Genomic DNA, 22,717 nt, shown 5'->3' on the forward strand with positions numbered 1-22,717 from the left:
TTCACGATATTGAATGTATTCAACGAACATATCGTGATAGCTTTATAATATTGAATAATTCATCTCATCACATGTAGTAAGTAACATTTCTCATAGAAACATAAAAGGCTTGGTCATTTAAATTTGAAGTAGACGAGTGTCATTTACAGTACCTGACACGCGACTCCATTTTCATACTTTAAAGTTTTAAAGAATACGGCGACTTGAATTTTTTGTGCATGAAACTTCATATGTTAGATACCCGGTACACACTTTTATCTATTTTAGGGGTGCAATAAATGTTGATCACAATGTACGAAAGGGATTGAATTGGTAAGAAACATTATGATTGCAGTATTACGCTCACTACAATTGTGCCCATTTCTTACCAAAATCATACACTCGTCAACTCAATAGTGCTAGGGGTCTTCGAATTTTAAATAAAATTATCAACTACACCAAAGATCGCGTCCATTCGTGATAAAGCTTATTGCACGTCATGCTATTATTTGTAGGTCAAAGGTTATCTGCACTTATATCATGATGGGCAATTTTCCCGGGCAATCCGTAACTGTGTCAATGCCTGAGCGTGCAGTGACAACCGGTACATATGTGCCCTACTTTACATATATCACTGCAGTAGAGGACTTCAATATGGTTGAAATCAGTGAGGCTTCAGCACACTCACTTTCTACATATACACACTGTATACATAAGTAGACCCACTTTCTACATATACACACTGTACACATAAGTAGACCCACTTTCTACATATACACACTGTATACATAAGTAGACTCACTTTCTACATATACACACTGTATACATAAGTATACTCACTTTCTACATACACACACTGTATACATAAGTAGACTCACTTTCTACATATACACACTGTACACATAAGTAGACCCACTTTCTACATATACACACTGTATACATAAGTAGACTCACTTTCTACATATACACACTGTATACATAAGTAGACTCACTTTCTACATATACACACTGTATACATATGTAGACTCACTTTCTACATATACACACTGTATACATAAGTAAACTCACTTTCTACATATAAACACTGTATACATAAGTAGACCCACTTTCTACATATACACACTGTATACATATGTAGACTCACTTTCTACATATACACACTGTATACATATGTAGACTCACTTTCTACATATACACACTGTACACATATGTAGACCCACTTTCTACATATACACACTGTACACATAAGTAGACCGACTTTCTACATATACACACTGTATACATAAGTAGACCCACTTTCTACATACACACTGTATACACATGTAGACCGACTTTCTACATATACACACTGTATACATAAGTAGACCCACTTTCTACATATACACACTGTACACATAAGTAGACTCACTTTCTACATATACACACTGTATACATATGTAGACCCACTTTCTACATATACACTGTATACATAAGTAAACCCACTTTCTATATATACACACTGTATACATATGTAGACCGACTTTCTACATATACACACTGTATACATATGTAGACCCACTTTCTACATACACACTGTATACTTATGTTGACCCACTTTCTACATATACACACTGTATACATATGTAGACCCACTTTCTACATACACACTGTATGCTTATGTTGACCCACTTTCTACATATACACACTGTATACATAGACTCACTTTCTACATATACACTGTATACATAAGTAAACCCACTTTCTACAAATACAAAGAGTCATTTTGGCTTAAACTCAGTAAGGATTTTTTTGGTTTAGTAAAAGATCTCTACATTTGTATTACTTATATTCCTCCACTTGGTTCATCATACTATAATAGCAGTGAGCTTGCTGCTGAAGACATCTTTAATATTATTACAGACGAAGCACTAAAATATTCCTGTCATGGGGATATTTGTTTAATGGGTGATTTTAACTCTAGGACTACTTACTGGTCTTAGTGATACTTTAGGAGAGGAAATTATTATGTCAGACATTCAAATTCCATATACTAATATTATTAATGATAACAGACAATCTATGGATACTGTTAACAATAAGTATGGACATCACCTATGCAATCTTTGTATTACTACTGACATGATTATTGCCAATGAGCGTATTATAGGGGACTTGTCAGGAAGAGTCACATGCTTCCAATATAATGGAGTGAGTCAAGTAGATTATTGTGTTGTACAAAAATCATTTTTGCCACAGATTAATTATTTAAAAGTTAATACTCTTAGTCATGTATCAGACCACTGCTCACTATCATTAGCTATCAAGACTAATTTTATTCTAGGAAATAGCAATGACATTGCATTAAATCCATACAAAAAATACATTTGGAATAGCACATCTAAAGTTAATTTCATTACACAGCTTAACTCTGAAGAGTCAACTAATAAAATGAAAACTTTTCTGCTTAAAAACAATTTAAAACAGAATAATGAAGCTATCCCAGCATTCAATAACATTATGTATAGTACAGCTGATAAAGCTGTGAAATTTATTAAAATTAAGACTAGGAAAACAAATCAAAGCGGTATACGTAAAAAACAGAAATGGTTTAACGGTGATCTAGAACAAGTGCGTAAAAGCCTAAAAGATATTTCTAAACAACTCGACAAATTTCCATTTGATCAAAACTTGAGAATACAGAGAAAAAACTTGAACAAAAACTACAAAAAACTAGTTAAATTTAAGAAAAATGAATTCAAGTCGATGTTACTTCAAAATTTAATGAATTTGGAAAATAAAAACCCAAAAGATTTTTGGGAGGCTATTAAAAATATTAAAGAGTTCAATAGCGCTAACAGCACTAATCATTTACCCCCAATTCAAACTACTGACTGGACTGACTATTTTTCAGCACTGTTAAACATTAAATTTCAACCATTAAATTCTAATTCAGAGATTGATTCTGAAGTTAAATATTTTGTCAACAGCTTGAACAAAAAATCCAATGGTAATCCAGATCTTGATAAACAAATTACCAACAATGAAATCATTACTGCAATTAAAAAAACTAAATGTGGTAAATCAGCAGGTCCTGATTCTATTATCAATGAAATGTTTAAGTGCTATAACCCATTACTATTAGCTTGTATTAATAAACTATTCAATCAAATTTTATCAAGTGGATGTTTTCCAGCAGAGTGGAATACAAGTTATATAGTCCCTATTCACAAATCTGGAAACATTTCAGATATCAATAATTACAGGGGAATAGCCCTTTCTAATGGTACATCTAAAATTTTTAATAGCATTATTCATAATAGAATTCAAAATGTTCTTAACAATAATAATTTCTTACAAGATTCTCAATTTGGATTTAGAAAGAATAGGAGGACAACAGACAACATCTTCATTCTTAAGTCAATTATCAATAAATATACAAATAGCATTGGTAAGAAATATCTTTATGCCTGCTTTGTTGACTTACGCAAAGCTTTTGATAGTGTTTGGCGTGAAGGGCTATTATTTAAATTAGGGAAAGCAGGAGTAACAGGAAAATGTATAAATTTGATTCAATCAATGTATTCAAATACTAGCTATGCTATTAAGACTGGTCAGGGGTGCACCAAACCATTTGTATCATCTAGTGGTGTTAAACAAGGATGCAACTTAAGCCCATTATTATTTAACATATACATCAATGACCTATCTGACAGTCTTAAAAAATCTGAGTCTGTCAGTCTTAATGGCACCAATATTAATTGCCTACTTTTTGCAGATGACATTGTCATTTTTTCAAACACAAGTACAGGACTACAAGATAATCTTAATTTGTTTAAAAGCTACTGTATCAAATGGAGACTTGGAGTTAATATTAACAAAACTAAAATTATTATTTTTAATAACAGGGGAAGAAAGATAGATGGCAAATTTTACTTAGGAGACCAACAGGTAAAAGTTGTCCCAACATATACCTACTTAGGTATCACTTTTCAAAGTAGTGGTAATTTTACAATTGCTATCGATAATCTAGTCAAAAAAGCAATGCGTGCAATAGGTGCATTAAAACAAACACTTAGCCTACACAATTATATAGTTTCGCCAAAAAATGCTATTCAGTTATATCGCAGTACAATCCTACCCATTTTATTATATGGATCTGAGATATGGGGGGCTTTTACTTTCAAACTTGTTAAAACAAAGAATAACGAAATAACTGAAGACAATTTTATACAAAGTCTGTTTAATGACAAAACATACGTTGAACAACTCCACATTAAACTTTGCAAACAGATTTTAGGTGTTAATAATAAGGCCAGCAATGCAGCAACTAGAGCTGAACTTGGTAGCTATCCTCTCATTTTTGACATTAGTTCACAAACATTGAAGTATTATGAAAGGCTAAAATCAGTTAAACATAATCATCTTCTGGACTGTGCTTTTAATACTGACAATAAAATGAACGGTAATTCATGGACAGCATTTGTTAAAAGATTATTCACATTAACTAAAATTAGCGATGAATCTAACACTATAGAATTCAAAACCAAATTCAAACAAGTTTACTATAATAAAGTCTGGTTGCCAATGGTATTTAAACCAGAAAAGAATAAGCTACGTACTTTTAACAAGTTTAAACAAAATTTTGAATTTGAACCATATTTAGAACAAATCAAAAATGTGCAACACAGGGTCAGTTTCACTAAGTTTCGCATTTCTTCTCACGCGTTGCCAATTGAAAAACTTAGATATAATAAAACACCTCCAGAGCAAAGGTTTTGTTTTCTATGTAATGAACAGGCTATTGGGGATGAATTTCATGTATTACTCACATGTAAAAATAGTCAGATTGTACAACATTTGCAAGTTATCAACTCATGAGAAATTCAAGTGCTTGCTAGGCACTAAAGATAGCTTCATTGTCAATTGCTTGGGAAAATTTATTGATTTTATTTCTAAGCTTTAGTTTAGTCTATTGTTTTATTTGTGTTTTTTCTTGACCATTGATTTATTGTATGTTTTTTTTCATTCATGCTAAATTTTGTGTCAAATAAAATATCTCTATCTATCTATCTATCTATCTATCTATCTATCTATCTATCTATCTATCTATCTATCTATCTATCTATCTATCTATCTATCTATCTACATATACACACTGTATACATAAGTAGACCCACTTTCTACATATACACACTGTATACATATGTAGACCCACTTTCTACATATACACACTGTATACATAAGTAGACTCACTTTCTACATATACACACTGTATACATAAGTATACTCACTTTCTACATACACTGTATACATAAGTAGACCCACTTTCTACATACACACACTGTATACATATGTAGACCCACTTTCTACATATACACAGTGACACTGTATACATAAGTATACTCACTTTCTACATACACACACTGTATACATAAGTAGACCCACTTTCTACATATACAAACTGTATACATAAGTATACTCACTTTCTACATACACACACTATACATATGTAGACCCACTTTCTACATATACACACTGTATACATAAGTAGACCCACTTTCTACATATACACACTGTATACATAAGTATACTCACTTTCTACATACACACACTGTATACATATGTAGACTCACTTTCTACATATACACACTGTATACATATGTAGACTCATTTTCTACATATACACACTATACATATGTAGACCCACTTTCTACATATACACACTGTATACATAAGTAGACCCACTTTCTACATATACACACTATACATATGTAGACTCACTTTCTACATATACACACTGTACACATAAGTAGACCCACTTTCTACATATACACACTGTACACATAAGTAGACCCACTTTCTACATATACACACTGTATACATATGTAGACCCACTTTCTACATGTACACACTGTATACATAAGTAGACTCACTTTCTACATATACACACTGTATACATAAGTAGACTCACTTTCTACATATACACACTGTATACATAAGTAGACCCACTTTCTACATATACACACTATACATATGTAGACCCACTTTCTACATATACACACTGTATACATAAGTAGACCCACTTTCTACATACACACACTATACATATGTAGACCCACTTTCTACATATACACACTGTATACATAAGTATACTCACTTTCTACATACACACACTGTATACATAAGTAGACCCACTTTCTACATATACACACTGTATACATATGTAGACCCACTTTCTACATATACACACTGTATACATAAGTATACTCACTTTCTACATACACACACTGTATACATAAGTAGACCCACTTTCTACATATACACACTGTATACATAAGTATACTCACTTTCTACCTACACACACTGTATACATATGTAGACTCACTTTCTACATATACACACTGTATACATATGTAGACTCACTTTCTACATATACACACTGTATACATATGTAGACTCACTTTCTACATATACACACTGTATACCTAAGTAGACCCACTTTCTACATATACACACTATATACATAAGTAGACCCACTTTCTACATATACACACTGTACACATAAGTAGACCCACTTTCTACATATACACACTGTACACATAAGTAGACCCACTTTCTACATACACACTGTATACATATGTAGACCCACTTTCTACATATACACACTGTATACATATGTACTCACTTTCTACATATACACACTGTATACATATGTAGACCCACTTTCTACATATACACACTGTACACATGAGTAGACCCACTTTCTACATATACACACTGTATACATAAGTAGACCCACTTTCTACATATACACACTGTATACATATGTAGACCCACTTTCTACATATACACACTGTATACATAAGTAAACCCACTTTCTACATATACACACTGTATACATATGTAGACCGACTTTCTACATATACACACTGTATACATATGTAGACCCACTTTCTACATATACACACTGTATACATATGTAGACTCACTTTCTACATATACACACTGTATACATATGTAGACTCACTTTCTACATATACACACTGTATACATAAGTAGACCCACTTTCTACATATACACACTGTATACATATGTAGACTCACTTTCTACATATACACACTGTATACATATGTAGACTCACTTTCTACATATACACACCGTATACCTAAGTAGACCCACTTTCTACATATACACACTGTATACATAAGTAGACCCACTTTCTACATACACACACTGTATACATAAGTAGACCCACTTTCTACATATACACACTGTATACATAAGTAAACCCACTTTCTACATATACACACTGTATACATATGTAGACTCACTTTCTACATATACACACTGTATACATAAGTAGACCCACTTTCTACATATACACACTGTATACATAAGTAGACCCACTTTCTACATATACACACTGTATACATAAGTATACTCACTTTCTACATATACACACTGTATACATATGTAGACCCACTTTCTACATATACACACTGTATACATAAGTAGACTCACTTTCTACATACACACACTGTATACATAAGTAAACCCACTTTCTACATATACACACTGTATACATATGTAGACCCACTTTCTACATATACACACTGTATACATAAGTAGACTCACTTTCTACATATACACACTGTATACATAAGTAAACCCACTTTCTACATATACACACTGTATACATAAGTAAACCCACTTTCTACATATACACACTGTATACATATGTAGACCCACTTTCTACATATACACACTGTATACATAAGTAGACTCACTTTCTACATATACACACTGTATACATATGTAAAGCCACTTTCTACATATACACACTGTATACATAAGTAAACCCACTTTCTACATATACACACTGTATACATATGTAGACCCACTTTCTACATATACACACTGTATACATAAGTAGACTCACTTTCTACATATACACACTGTATACATAAGTAAACCCACTTTCTACATATACACACTGTATACATAAGTAAACCCACTTTCTACATATACACACTGTATACATATGTAGACTCACTTTCTACATATACACACTGTATACATAAGTAGACCCACTTTTTACATATACACACTGTATACATAAGTAAACCCACTTTCTACATATACACACTGTATACATATGTAGACTCACTTTCTACATATACACACTGTATACATAAGTAGACCCACTTTCTACATATACACACTGTATACATAAGTAAACCCACTTTCTACATATACACACTGTATACATAAGTAAACCCACTTTCTACATATACACACTGTATACATATGTAGACCCACTTTCTACATATACACACTGTATACATAAGTAGACCCACTTTCTACATATACACACTGTATACATAAGTAAACCCACTTTCTACATATACACACTGTATACATATGTAGACCCACTTTCTACATATACACACTGTATACATAAGTAGACCCACTTTCTACATATACACACTGTATACATAAGTAAACCCACTTTCTACATATACACACTGTATACATAAGTAAACCCACTTTCTACATATACACACTGTATACATAAGTAAACCCACTTTCTACATATACACACTGTATACATATGTAGACCCACTTTCTACATATACACACTGTATACATAAGTAGACTCACTTTCTACATATACACACTGTATACATATGTAGACTCACTTTCTACATATACACACTGTATACATAAGTAGACCCACTTTCTACATATACACACTGTATACATGAGTAAACCCACTTTCTACATATACACACTGTATACATAAGTAAACCCACTTTCTACATATACACACTGTATACATATGTAGACCCACTTTCTACATATACACACTGTATACATAAGTAGACCCACTTTCTACATATACACACTGTATACATCAGTTTTTACGCTGTTCTGCGCCTCACATTCATTGTATTATAGTATAATCATCAAGTACCAATATTGTTCAATTACTGCTGTCCTGCAATATATTCTGAAAAATAGTTAAATGTGTGTATTTTAAAGGTCATGAACCTACTTTATTAATTTCTTAAACCCGCGGTCAAAGACTAAAATTATGACGTTTTCGAGTGAAAATAATTATAACTTAATGTAATGTGTTAACAGGATAACTCACGGACATCATAACGACTATAGTGACCACGTGGGCATTCACAGCAGAACTCTGCCATGGTGACAACACGTTGCGACGCCACAAGAAAGGATGCCGACCTGCAGTGTCAATGGGTGACAACACGTTGTGGTGACAAAGGACACTGTGTTGAGAGAATGCCGACCTGCAGCGTCAATGGGTGACAACATTATCGACTGTTCTAGCATTTTCTTCGGGCCACTCTATAAACGACATTACCCACATGACCAGCTTGGATATCTTTTTTTCAACCTCGCTTTGAAACGATTAACCCTTGACCCAGTGGCCAATGAATATTGTACGAGAGTTTATTAATACAAATTTTAGTGGAAACATTCAAGTCTCGCGATTTATGTTTTAGAATGCGTAGTATATAGAGAGTCGTTTATACGGTGACAATGGAATGCAACAGGCTGTATTAACGAGTGGACAAAAAAAATAAAGCAAGACAGAAAGAAAACACAATATGTTAAATAAAAAGGTAGTTGCACACTAAGGCAAGCGCTCACCGGTGTCACAATACTAAACACGTCCTCAATTTATGCTATCGGCTTATCATGTAGATGGCTTTGACGGACAGACACTGGAGGTCGATACCACCCCTGGAATTTCTACCAAACCATAATCATCATATTCTATTATTATCCGGACAAAGATTTAATCAGTTGATTATAAAATAGCAAACTCACTTTGTAACACTTTGTAATAGCGCGGTCTCATCAGAAATGAAAAGTTACACCGTTGGAATTGCGACTGGTAAATCAAAAGATAAAGATCTCCTAATCGTGATGTGTTCACACCTGAGCTTTTTGTACAAAGATCGTAAATATCACGACTCTGAATAACGTGCATAATGGTCATGACCTGCAGATAGGCAATGTTTCGGATGACCAGATATATCTGTCTTTTGTGTATCTTTTCATTCATTTATATTTACCACACAATATATATTTGATGTTAAATTTGCATTCAACTTACACTGTTATCACGTAAGAATCATATGGATTCGGGCTTTGTACTGTTCAGTGGAAATGTTATCAAACAGATTCTAAAAATTAGAATGATTTCCTAAAATAAAAAAAAAGTTATACAAACATGGCCTTGAATGATTACAACAATAAAAGTGTGTTTGTTTTGGTAAATTAGCCAACACGAATTGTTTCTGTTTAGGCTTGCTACAGTGTATTTCAAGATTTGTTGTCATCATTTGTTTTTCATTCATCATGATCACGTGATCACAACAATAAGTGGGAGGTATTATGCATAAAACTGAAAATGGAGATGCCACTTTATATGACCGTATATTATACAGTATAAACGAGTTGAAACCATGCATCATATCACGATTATAACAACGTCCATACACACTGCATGGAAACACATAAGCATCTAAATTGAAACAAAAGAACAAAGAAACCAATTTACTTAAAAACCTGTTGTAAATGGTCGCCGAGTGATGGCGTTCAGGCCGCATTCGACACATCATAACAGTTACGCCGGTAATGATTTTCTTTTCCAAGGGTGTTTAAACTGTTATTTTAAAACCACTTTACGCCAGTGTAACGCGATAATAATTGAAGTGCATTTTGAGTTTGCTTGATTGGTAAGGTGATACACGATCTAGTGTAAACCATTCGGACACGCTCTAGTAAAAACAAAAAAACATTCGCATAATAATTTAGTTTTAAATTACATCCTCCCCAAATTTATGTTAGAAGTGTTAATAACGTCGGAAGAAAAATACATGTGTAGTACCGTAATATCAGTCGCGTGGCTCTACATACACGCAATCACAGACGGCATTATTAAAGTTAATATAGTTGTGTGTTTTTGCAATCAATAACAGTGTTTAAACGCCTATAAGGAAATGTTATACTTGAATGCAATTTTAGTTGATGCGTTTTAAGCACGTTAGGTCTATATTTATTATTTCAAATAATGTTGACGGTATTGGAATCTATCCAGCGTGTTTTTTGGTGATGGGTACACCATGATATTTTTTGTGTGGAATGATAGCGATATCACGGAACGATTTGATCAGTGTCAAAGTTCAGTCCACCAACTCCGACTACATTACACGCAGGGTTGTCAGAAGAAGGACCTGCAATATATTATAGCAGCAGTATGGTACCATGTACAGTTAGTTCATTCCACTTAGTTATTGTCCGCTTCGTGAATAAAAACTCTCTTGTGAGATTGTATTTACGAAGTATAATAATTACGCGCTCTTAACAATCAACACCAACCACACCCACGCCATAATGGTAGAACCCATTCGTTCGTCACGAGTGATTTAACATTTTATTTTTTATAATATGAAGAATGCAACGATGTTCGTGAAGCGCATGTGAGTTTAAACTGTGCCGCGTGATACGAGACAGGCAACAAATAATGCACCTTCGAGTACCAGCCACTGATAACTCAATTGGTACCGATGTAGCAGACTCCATCGGTCACATTTAAAAGATCCTCACCGTGTCCAGTCGTCAAGCTCGCACTGAGTCGTCTCTATATAGATATAATATTTCATTACGCTGCTTCTTCTCAAGTTTCTTTAGACATAAAGATGAAAGATCACCAATCCAATTTTGAAGAAGGCTCACCTCCAAAGAAGATCAAACTTGAAATGTAAGTAACATCTCACACGGAACGAAGACGACGTCAGATCTTTCCATTTAAAGAAAAAAGTTTCTGAAAATATTTTCACCAATTTTCAACACGCATATTGTAATTTCAAATTTGTATTTTCATGAGATATATAATAATGAGCTGTTTTCATCTAACTAACGTCAAAAGCATAAACATCAATGTCAAGAAAACAAATTATATTTAAAATCTAATACAATCATCACAAACACATTTTCAGTTACAAGTATTTTGTCTTAAATAAACGTGACGTTTCAAAATTATACTGAAAAACGATATTATTTAGTAATTAATCAGAAGATATTTAAATCAAGACGCATTGCGCGGGAAGCTCGTACAATCGCGACAGATGACCAGATACAAGATTAGAAAATATATCTGATAGCTGAGTGGCTGGATTAAAAGTATAAGCAATTTTAGATTCTAACTAAGAGAATCATGAAACTCTGTTTGTCAGACGATACCTCGTGGCACGGAGTTGAGATGTCACGTCGACAAGTCAAATTTTGTTTGTTTGTTATTATTCAACGCTCAGACAGGTTGGTAGGCAATGTGTTGACGGTTAAAATGAGTGACATTGGCAACAATTTGTTTACATAAATGTAAACTATATATACTAAAGTACAAACACGTGTGTGTACGTGTCAGCCGGCTTAGGTGTGTTTACCACTCATAAAGTTGAGTATTTGCGTCATTTGTTGGCACGGAGTCTGTGATACACAGGTAGTCAACGGATGATATGTTCAAGAACTTCGTGACTGTTACGACTGGCATCATTGAAATGAAACGCATCTGTAAACTTTACCTTAGCTAATCGCAATGAGGTAAATACGATAATGTGTGAGGGCAGAACACGTACATATTCTACTATGATAATATGTCCTGTAATTCTAGTGATTGGGTAAATAACAATTGTACCATATACCACGATACGTATAAGTATTAAATAGGGTTAGGCATAGCAAGTTAAAACAGTATTCATGTTAGTTGCATAATGTCTTCATCGAATCGAGTCTGGTCGGGGTCGATATGACCTTGTACAAAAGCCTGGTATTTATGACATTGACGGTCATGTCGTACGCCGTATTTTCTCCGTAACCATAACACACCGAACTGCTTCTGGGCGTACCTGGAAACGAGCAACTTTCAATGTATTTTTAGTCAAAAATATCACAAAGTCTGTCTATGTTTTAAATCTTCCACTTGAATATTATATTTAAGCTAAATGTTCTACTATTAACTTTATCACAGGCCCTCATTTCATTTCGACAACGAAGACTCTTCCTCTTCCGCTATGTACATACTAGACAAGAAGATGAGGGTAAGTAAATGACCATCTATATAGCTATAGTAACTATGGTGATATGCGTATTGTTTTTCGTTAATATGAGAGGATGGAATCTATCAGGACATAATTTCATAGGATGTCTGTGATTATATTAACTGGGACTAATAGAGACTGACACTTATGTATGCACCTATTTATGCGTTTTTCAGGATTCCATTTCACATAAACTAATTGAGAAGAAAAGACGGGATCGCATTAACAAATATTTAAACGAGCTGTGTCATCTCATACCTGCTACAGCTAACAGAAAAGTAAGAATTTTTTTATTTTTTTTTATTTTTAAGCAGCTGCGTGTTTTGAAATAAATAAAGATGACTAACAATACCGGGTAGTATTTTAACTAGTTTTAAATATAACGCTTGACAGACATAAATAGTGTTTTTTAGTGTTGCTTGATTTGTTTGGGTGCACGTGCCCGCGTTTTTGACACTTTATACAATGTAACAGGGTGTGCTTGTCACGTGATTTAATAAGTTAGCCATATTCTTAAGAACTGAATCATGAATTATGTGTGTGAGAGAGAGGCAGTGGAAAAGTTGGTCGCACTGCAGCACTGATTTGCATGTTTAATATGGCGAATATCGTTCAAACTACACTGATGTTACTGTATATTAATGACCGTTTTTTTGCCCCTAGGGCAAAATGGAAAAAGCTGAAATCTTACACCATGCCGTTAAACATATAAGATACCTCCAATCCCGTACTGTACCAGGACAAGGTAACTACATTGTTTGTTTGAGTGCAAATCATTATAAACAAGCGAGCGTCAATGACACTTCCTGAGGAGACATACAGTTGAAGGTATCATATTTTCACGACCTTCGAATTTATATTATAATTACGGGTCATCACGATGTGTACATGAAGTGCATAATGTATGTGCATGTGTACATGAAGTGCATAATGTATGTACATGTGTACATGAAGTGCATAATGTATGTGCATATGTACATGAAGTGCATAATGTATGTGCATGTGTACATGAAGTGCATAATGTATGTACATGTGTACATGGGATACATACATGGCGTGTTTGCCGCCATTGTAAAAACGATTTGAAATCGGTCTGAATGTGTTTGTAATATACCGATAGTTTCAGAAATTCGTTCACAGGATCGAATATGTTGACCTCGGTGTTTCTAGTTCTCCCAAAAGAAAAATGCTGCATGTTTTTAATCGCAAGCGATCAACTATGTTCATGTAACGGTATTCTTGAGTGTAAATGTAGATGGCGTACGCGGAATACAAAGTTACGTGCATAGATATAAGAGAAACATAATTATGTTCATGCATACATGGAATACATAATTACGTGCATGTATACATGGCAACATAATTACGTGCATGTATACATGGAATACATAATTAAGTGCATGCATACATGGAATACATAATTACGTGCATGTATACATGGCAACATAATTACGTGCATGTATACATGGCAACATAATTACGTGCATGTATACATGGCAACATAATTAAGTGCATGTATACTAGGAATACATAATTACGTGCATGTATACATGGCAACATAATTACGTGCATGTATACATGGCAACATAATTACGTGCATGTATACATGGCAACATAATTAAGTGCATGTATACATGGCAACATAATTATGTTCATGCATACATGGAATACATAATTACGTGCATGTATACATGGAAAACATAATTACGTGCATGTATACATGGAATACATAATTACGTGCATGTATACATGGCAACATAATTAAGTGCATGTATACATGGAAAACATAATTAAGTGCATGTATACATGGCAACATAATTAAGTGCATGTATACATGGCAACATAATTAAGTGCATGTATACATGGAATACATAATTACGTGCATGTATACATGGCAACATAATTACGTGCATGTATACATGGCAACATAATTACGTGCATGTATACATGGCAACATAATTAAGTGCATGTATACATGGCAACATAATTATGTTCATGCATACATGGAATACATAATTACGTGCATGTATACATGGAAAACATAATTACGTGCATGTATACATGGAATACATAATTACGTGCATGTATACATGGCAACATAATTAAGTGCATGTATACATGGAAAACATAATTAAGTGCATGTATACATGGCAACATAATTAAGTGCATGTATACATGGAAAACATAATTAAGTGCATGTATACATGGCAACATAATTAAGTGCATGTATACATGGAAAACATAATTAAGTGCATGTATACATGGCAACATAATTAAGTGCATGTATACATGGAAAACATAATTAAGTGCATGTATACATGGCAACATAATTAAGTGCATGTATACATGGCAACATAATTAGGTGCATGTATACATGGCAACATAATTAAGTGCATGTATACATGGCAACATAATTAGGTGCATGTATACATGGCAACATAATTAAGTGCATGTATACATGGAATACATAATTACGTGCATGTATACATGGAATACATAATTACGTGCATGTATACATGGCAACATAATTAAGTGCATGTATACATGGAAAACATAATTAAGTGCATGTATACATGGCAACATAATTAAGTGCATGTATACATGGAAAACATAATTAAGTGCATGTATACATGGCAACATAATTAAGTGCATGTATACATGGCAACATAATTAGGTGCATGTATACATGGCAACATAATTAAGTGCATGTATACATGGCAACATAATTAGGTGCATGTATACATGGCAACATAATTAAGTGCATGTATACATGGCAACATAATTAAGTGCATGTATACATGGCAACATAATTAGGTGCATGTATACATGGCAACATAATTACGTTCATGTACACATGGAATACATCACTATGTAAATGATTAACTTGTAGTGGAAACATCGGTCGGTCGGATGCTCGGACATTCTAAGTTTTCTGAGTATTTCAAGATGTGACATTGTTTGCGTTTAAAATCGTCAGGAATCAAGTCAAATGACGTCATGTATGATCAAAAAACCATTATCAAGTGTTAAACAGGTCCTGCATTATTTTATTTATCACTAATTATTCAGCTACCAGATTAGAAAGTGTTAAATATGCTTTAAATGTAATAGAATGGCTGAATGAAGAATACAAAGTTATAAAAGAGCGTTTCAAATGGGATGAGTTAGTTTGCACCGTGTGACGTTTTAAGTGAAGCTGTCGTGTGTTCCTTGATTACTCCTGCCCAGTATACGTAGGTATGGATAGAAGGCATACTAACGTATTGATTTTATGTACAGTGCTACAAATATTAACACAGACAACAAAATGAAGATTGCTAGTAGGTTACAATAAAGTGCGTAACGGGGTCGTATCTTTACTGTGATATAAAATAATCAATGCCCAAATAATGTGAACAAATTCTATCTATGTCATTATATTAGGTAAAATCGGCGTCATGCGAGGGCACGTAAGCCTGAACCGATTTTATGCACTGTATCTTTTGTATGTTCGGGTATGATGAACTACATTGCCTCAACAAGAGAAACTGTGCTTTAACATTCAACTTCAGCGATCATTTTGAAATCTTCCCAGGCGTTTTCATATTAAAATACTGTGTGGCGGAGTCACGGTGACGTCATCCAAATGATAGGTTGTTATTACTCTTCAAGTAAAATTTGAGTAATCTTTCAATTTATTTCTCGCGTAGCCATGTTAGAAAGCGACGAGACTAAGGGACTCAGTGGAAACCTTGTACTTGGCCTAGTACTGTGAGGGACCACGTTCATGGTACAGGTGAAACCCTGTCTCCGCCGGTCACGTGAGCAACTGTTGTGTCGTTGGCCTAATAATAGTTCAAACTTCCTCCAACAGCGTACTTAGCCTGGTTTTCAATATCAGGACTTGTGATGTAATTAAATAGGGATACGGTGTGTAAGTTCAGGTATGAGTACTTGCATAGGTTAGGGTTCAATAAGTGAACTATAGTAGTCGAATGGGAATTGACAATTATTCACTCGGGGGAGTTGAATGAGGGGGCAAACAGAAAAATGGACAGAAAAACAAGGAAGCAAGAACAAATACACCAACATCATCTTCAAAATAAAGCTAGCTAAAAAGGGGACACCCCTCAGAAGACCGAGTGTGTCTAATTCCTGAAACACACCTTAGAAGACCGAGTGTGTCTAATTCCCGAGACACCCCTTAGTAGACCGAGTGTGTCTAATTTCTGAGACACCACTTAGAAGACCGAGTGTGTCTAATTCCTGAGACACCCCTTAGAAGACCGAGTGTGTCTAATTCCCGAGACACCCCTTAGAAGACCGAGTGTGTCTAATTCCTGAGACACCCCTCAGAAGACCGGGTGTGTCTAATTCCTGAGACACCCCTTAGAAATCGAGTGTGTCTAATTCCTGAGACACCCCTTAGAAGACCGAGTGTGTCTAATTCCTGAGACACCACTTAGAAGACCGAGTGTGTCTAATTCCTGAGACACCCCTCAGAAGACCGGGTGTGTCTAATTCCTGAGACACCCCTTAGAAATCGAGTGTGTCTAATTCCTGAGACACCCCTTAGAAACCGAGTGTGTGTAATTCTTGAGACACCCCTTAGAAACCGAGTGTGTGTAATTCTTGAGACACCCCTTAGACATCCCTCTTCGGCCAGTGAAAGAAAAAATCATAGTTTTCGACGTCGTCCGTAATAGACCGCGTGTAAAAGTACATATATTGATGCAATTTCATTGTCCGATTTGCCCAGATACCAGATTTGATGACATCCCACGTGGCACTTACCCCCCCCCCAATGGTCTATTTAATAGTTAAAAACGGTTAATCGTGGCAATATCTGACGCGAGGGACATGCTTGTTTATTAGCCGCGAACACATTCATTGGATAAACGTGCGGTAAGATAGTGTCCTCTTATCTTATCTGACAGGGTTGTTGACTAGCGAGTCAATCCTGCGTGTTATGGGGTAAACCACACTTACCACCAACTCAACAACAGTCATACGTCAGTGTAAATCAGCCATAAATCCAACTTAAGGGTGTACGACGACGTGGTCAAGAGTGTCACAGTGATCGGTATATGGTCAGATATTTGCTGCAACAAAAATAAACTTGCAATGACTGTTTTATTTAACAATTTGAGACTACATTTACAAAGGGCGGTGGTCGTCGCGATACAAGTCCCATGTGGCTTGTACAACGGGCGTAAAATAAATTGTTTATTAATTCGAACGAGGGATGATTCTGGAGTGACGATGAGCCATGAAGCAAACGAATACATCGATATGCTTCCATCAGGCATGCAACTACTCAAAACGAAGAGGTACCTAGTTTGTATCGTTCACCCTGTACCACCCAACACTGTGACAGTTGAATTGTACGATAACCGATGAAGTCGACGATAACCCGTACGATAATACGTACAGTCATCATGTACTTAGTAGCTCACAGCAACCAGCCCCGACCAGGCATGGTGTAAAATGGGGTCTTTAAAATCAAGCATGGTAACGTAATCAAATAGGAATGGTCAGTGACGTGCACGTTCCAGATTTCCAGAGAATCGGTATATTTTTATAGACTTTTTTTTCTGGTTAAAATTTCTTGAATAGCTACGGAAAGGGTACAATAAAATTACCCTTCTTCCTTGTCTTAAGTGGACATATATTATATATTACCTGAAGTGAAACAAGTATGCAGGAGTGATGCAACATTGGTTAGCGTTTTCGCCTATTACTATTGAAACTAAAATAACGATTCAATTTTCAAATTGGTATTACGCATGAAAATATATTTATAACACAACTTCATGAATAGCTTGTTAAAGTCGTCATTTGGCTTCAAATTGTGCATCAACAGACAAAGTATTCTAAATGCATTGCATGGGACCCATAGAACGCGGTGTGAATTGATTGTCCACCACTTACGGTCTTACAGTATTCTTTATTTGGGCGTCGTGGACAACAATTATGATGTGTTGTTGGCGTTGAACTATCTTGTGTTTGTTTTTTATCAGTAACAAATACTACTTGAAATAATCTGAAATACCTCCTAGACCATTATATAGATTACACTGGAATGCGCCAGGCAAATCACAGGTTTTCTGTTCAAAGTTCATTGTCACCTTTTTTTGTATCTGTACATGAACATGCATTTTCCGTCCTAAATTAAGTTCATTATTTTTTTTGAAAGTGTTTCCTGTACTCATATATTGCACACACAAGTACCAAGTCTTGCATTGTCAGGTGTTTCTATGTTTGTAGTGTTGTTCCAATCTAAGTTTCTATCATTCCCCACATATTTCTACAATCGCAATGCGACTGTCGACACGTGGGCATACTCATCTCAGCATGGGGCCACTATACCGTGTAATGAATATTGTTATCATGAGATGAGCTTAGTACACGGCACCACCTTCCACGCTGATCTGATTAGTCATGTTTATGACCCGGTTACAGTGCTCATAATATTGATATTAACTAGGCATAATATTGATATTGATTTGAAAACATTGCAACAAGAATCGCTTTCTAAAACGAACAAATATATATTTATTCTTACGACACTTTGTCATGTGACCCATTGGTCATTCATACCTGTAAATGCACAATTCTCAGTTTCGTGTATTTAGCATGTTAACACAATACTTGTGTTTATATGCGGATTGCAAATGCTATAAACATTTATTCATATGGAAAGTAAAAACACCATACAACTGTGTTTATATGATGAGTGCAAACGCTATACAGTTGCATTCATATGGAGAGTGTAAGCACCATTTACTTGTATTCATGCGGAGAGAGTAAACGCAATACACTTGTATTCATATGGAGAGTGTAAACGCTATACACTTGTATCCATAAGAAGAGTGTAAACGCTATGAACTTGTATTCATATGAAGTGTAAATTCGATTGAGATGGAGAGTGAAAACGCCATATGATTAGTGCAAACGCCATACACTTGTATTCATATGGAGAGTGTAAGCACATGTTACCTGTATTCATGCGGAGAGAGTAAACGCAATACACCTGTATTCATATGAAGTGTAAATTCGATTGAGATGGAGAGTGAAAACGCCATATGATTAGTGCAAACGCCATACACTTGTATTCATATGGAGAGTGTAAGCACATGTTACCTGTATTCATATGATATGCGAAAACGCCATACACCTGTGTTCAAAAGATGAATGCAAACGCTATACACTTGTATTCATATGGAGAGTGTAAACGCAGTACACTTGTATTCATGCGGAGAGAGTAAACGCAATACACCTGTATTCATATGGAGAGTGTAAACGCTATACACTTGTATCCATAAGGAGAGTGTAAACGCTATGAACTTGTATTCATATGAAGTGTAAATTCGATTGAGATGGAGAGTGAAAACGCCATATGATTAGTGCAAACGCTATACATTTGTATTCATATGGAGAGTGTAAGCGCCATTTACCTGTATTCATATGATATGCGAAAACGCCATACACCTGTGTTCATAAGATGAGTGTAAACGCTATGAACTTGTATTCATATGGATAGTGTAAACACAATACACCTGTATTCATATGGAGAGTGTAAACGCTATGGACTTGTATTCATATAGATAGTGTAAACGCAATACACTTGTATTCATATGGAGAGTGTAAACGCTATGAACTTGTATTCATATGGAGAGTGTAAACGCTATGAACTAGTATTCATATGGAGAGTGTAAACGTAATACACTTGTATTCATATGGAGAGTGTAAACGCTATGAACTTGTATTCATATGGAGAGTGTAAACGCTATATACTTGTAGCTATATCGAGAGTGTAAACGCTATGAAGTTGTATTCATATAGAGAGTGTAAACGCTATGAACTTGTATTCATATGGAGAGTGTAAACGCTATGAACTTGTATTCATATGGAGAGTGTAAACGCTATATACTTGTAGCTATATAGAGAGTGTAAACGCTATGAACTTGTATTCATATAGAGTGTAAACGCTATGAACTTGTATTCATATGGAGAGTGTAAACTTGTATTCATATGGAGAGGGTAAACGCTATACACTTGTATTCATACGGAGAGTGTAAACGCTATGCACTTGTATTCATATGGAGAGTGTAAACGCAATACACTTGTATTCATATGGAGAGTGTAAACGCTATGAACTTGCATTCATGCTGAGAGTGTAAACGCAATACACTTGTAATCATGCGGAGAGTGTGAACGCAATACACTTGTATTCATGCGGAGAGTGTAAATGCAATACACTTGTATTCATATGGAGAGTGTAAACGCAATACACTTGTATTCATATGGAGAGTTAAACGCAATACACTTGTATTCATAAGGAGAGTGTAAACGCAATACACTTGTATTCATAAGGAGAGTGTAAACGCAATACACTTGTATTCATATGGAGAGTGTAAACGCTATACACTTGTGTTCATATGGAGAGTGTAACCGCAATACACTTGTATTCATGCGGAGAGTGTAAACGTAATACACTTGTATTCATATGGAGAGTGTAAACGTAATACATTTGTATTCGTATGGAGAGTGTAAACGCTATATACTTGTATCCATATAGTGTAAACGCTATGAACTTGTATTCATATGGAGAGTGTAAACGCAATACACTTGTATTCATATGGAGAGTGTAAACGCAATACACTTGTATTCATATGGAGAGTGTAAACGCAATACACTTGTATTCATACGGAGAGTGTAAACGCAATACACTTGTATTCATGCGGAGAGTGTAAACGCAATACACTTGTATTCATATGGAGAGTGTAAACGCTATACACTTGTGTTCATATGGAGAGTGTAACCGCAATACACTTGTATTCATGCGGAGATTGTAAACGTAATACACTTGTATTCATATGGAGAGTGTAAACGCTATACACTTGTATTCATGCGGAGAGTGTAAACACAATACAGTTGTATGCATGCGGAGAGTGTAAATGCAATACATTTGTATTCATATGGAGAGTGTAAACGCAATACACTTGTATTCATATGGAGAGTGTAAACGCAATACACTTGTATTCATATGGAGAGTGTAAACGCAATACACTTGTATTCATATGGAGAGTGTATTTGTATGTAGGCTGAACACTACCATATATTTTTTTATCTGTGTGCCACATGACAATTCCCAACATTGAATGCAACTGTTATCTCTCCTGACTTTTTTGAGCGTTTTGCCATAGAAACCATATTCCATGTGCGCGCTTTGGATTTGAAATGATGGTCCGCGGCGCATGTGAATATTAACATTGTCATCCTATTCATTGTTGCAGGGCTTCACAAGTGGGAGAACAGCGAAAGAAAACAAACTGAACACAGAAGTAATTATAAAATATCAATATTGGGGAACTCGTCCGAGTCAGAAGTTCCTCGTGTGATCTATAGCGATACAGTGGAAACAGGTTAGTAGACTCGGCTAATAGTCAATTGACGAATACATGTATTAAAGTGGCAGGCTCGACACCGGCGGGAATTGAGTCCCAAGCGACGATAACACGCGCTATAAACGCAAAGGATCATGGGTTGACGCTTGTTTGTAAACAATGACACTATGACCATCTGACGCATGCGCGTATATTTTCGTATCTTTCAATATGATGTTACGTCATGTAGTGCAT

General features: G+C 35.1%; 1 protein-coding gene across 1 annotated transcript in view; it reads left to right on the forward strand.

Annotated features, from left to right (window-relative positions):
- Positions 1-22,717, forward strand: part of LOC102803355 (uncharacterized) — a 44,883-nt gene that overhangs the window by 20,787 nt on the left and 1,379 nt on the right. The window contains exons 2-6 of the mRNA XM_078007389.2: positions 11,677-11,755; positions 13,025-13,094; positions 13,271-13,372; positions 13,758-13,839; positions 22,373-22,501. Of these exons, the coding sequence (XP_077863515.2) occupies positions 11,694-11,755; positions 13,025-13,094; positions 13,271-13,372; positions 13,758-13,839; positions 22,373-22,501 (445 nt within the window). The 5' untranslated portion in view covers positions 11,677-11,693. The remainder of the gene's footprint in view (positions 1-11,676; positions 11,756-13,024; positions 13,095-13,270; positions 13,373-13,757; positions 13,840-22,372; positions 22,502-22,717) is intronic.

This window comes from Saccoglossus kowalevskii, chromosome 3 (genome assembly GCF_978046115.1).
Source record: "Saccoglossus kowalevskii chromosome 3, keSacKowa6.1, whole genome shotgun sequence".
NCBI classification, from domain to species: domain Eukaryota; kingdom Metazoa; phylum Hemichordata; class Enteropneusta; family Harrimaniidae; genus Saccoglossus; species Saccoglossus kowalevskii.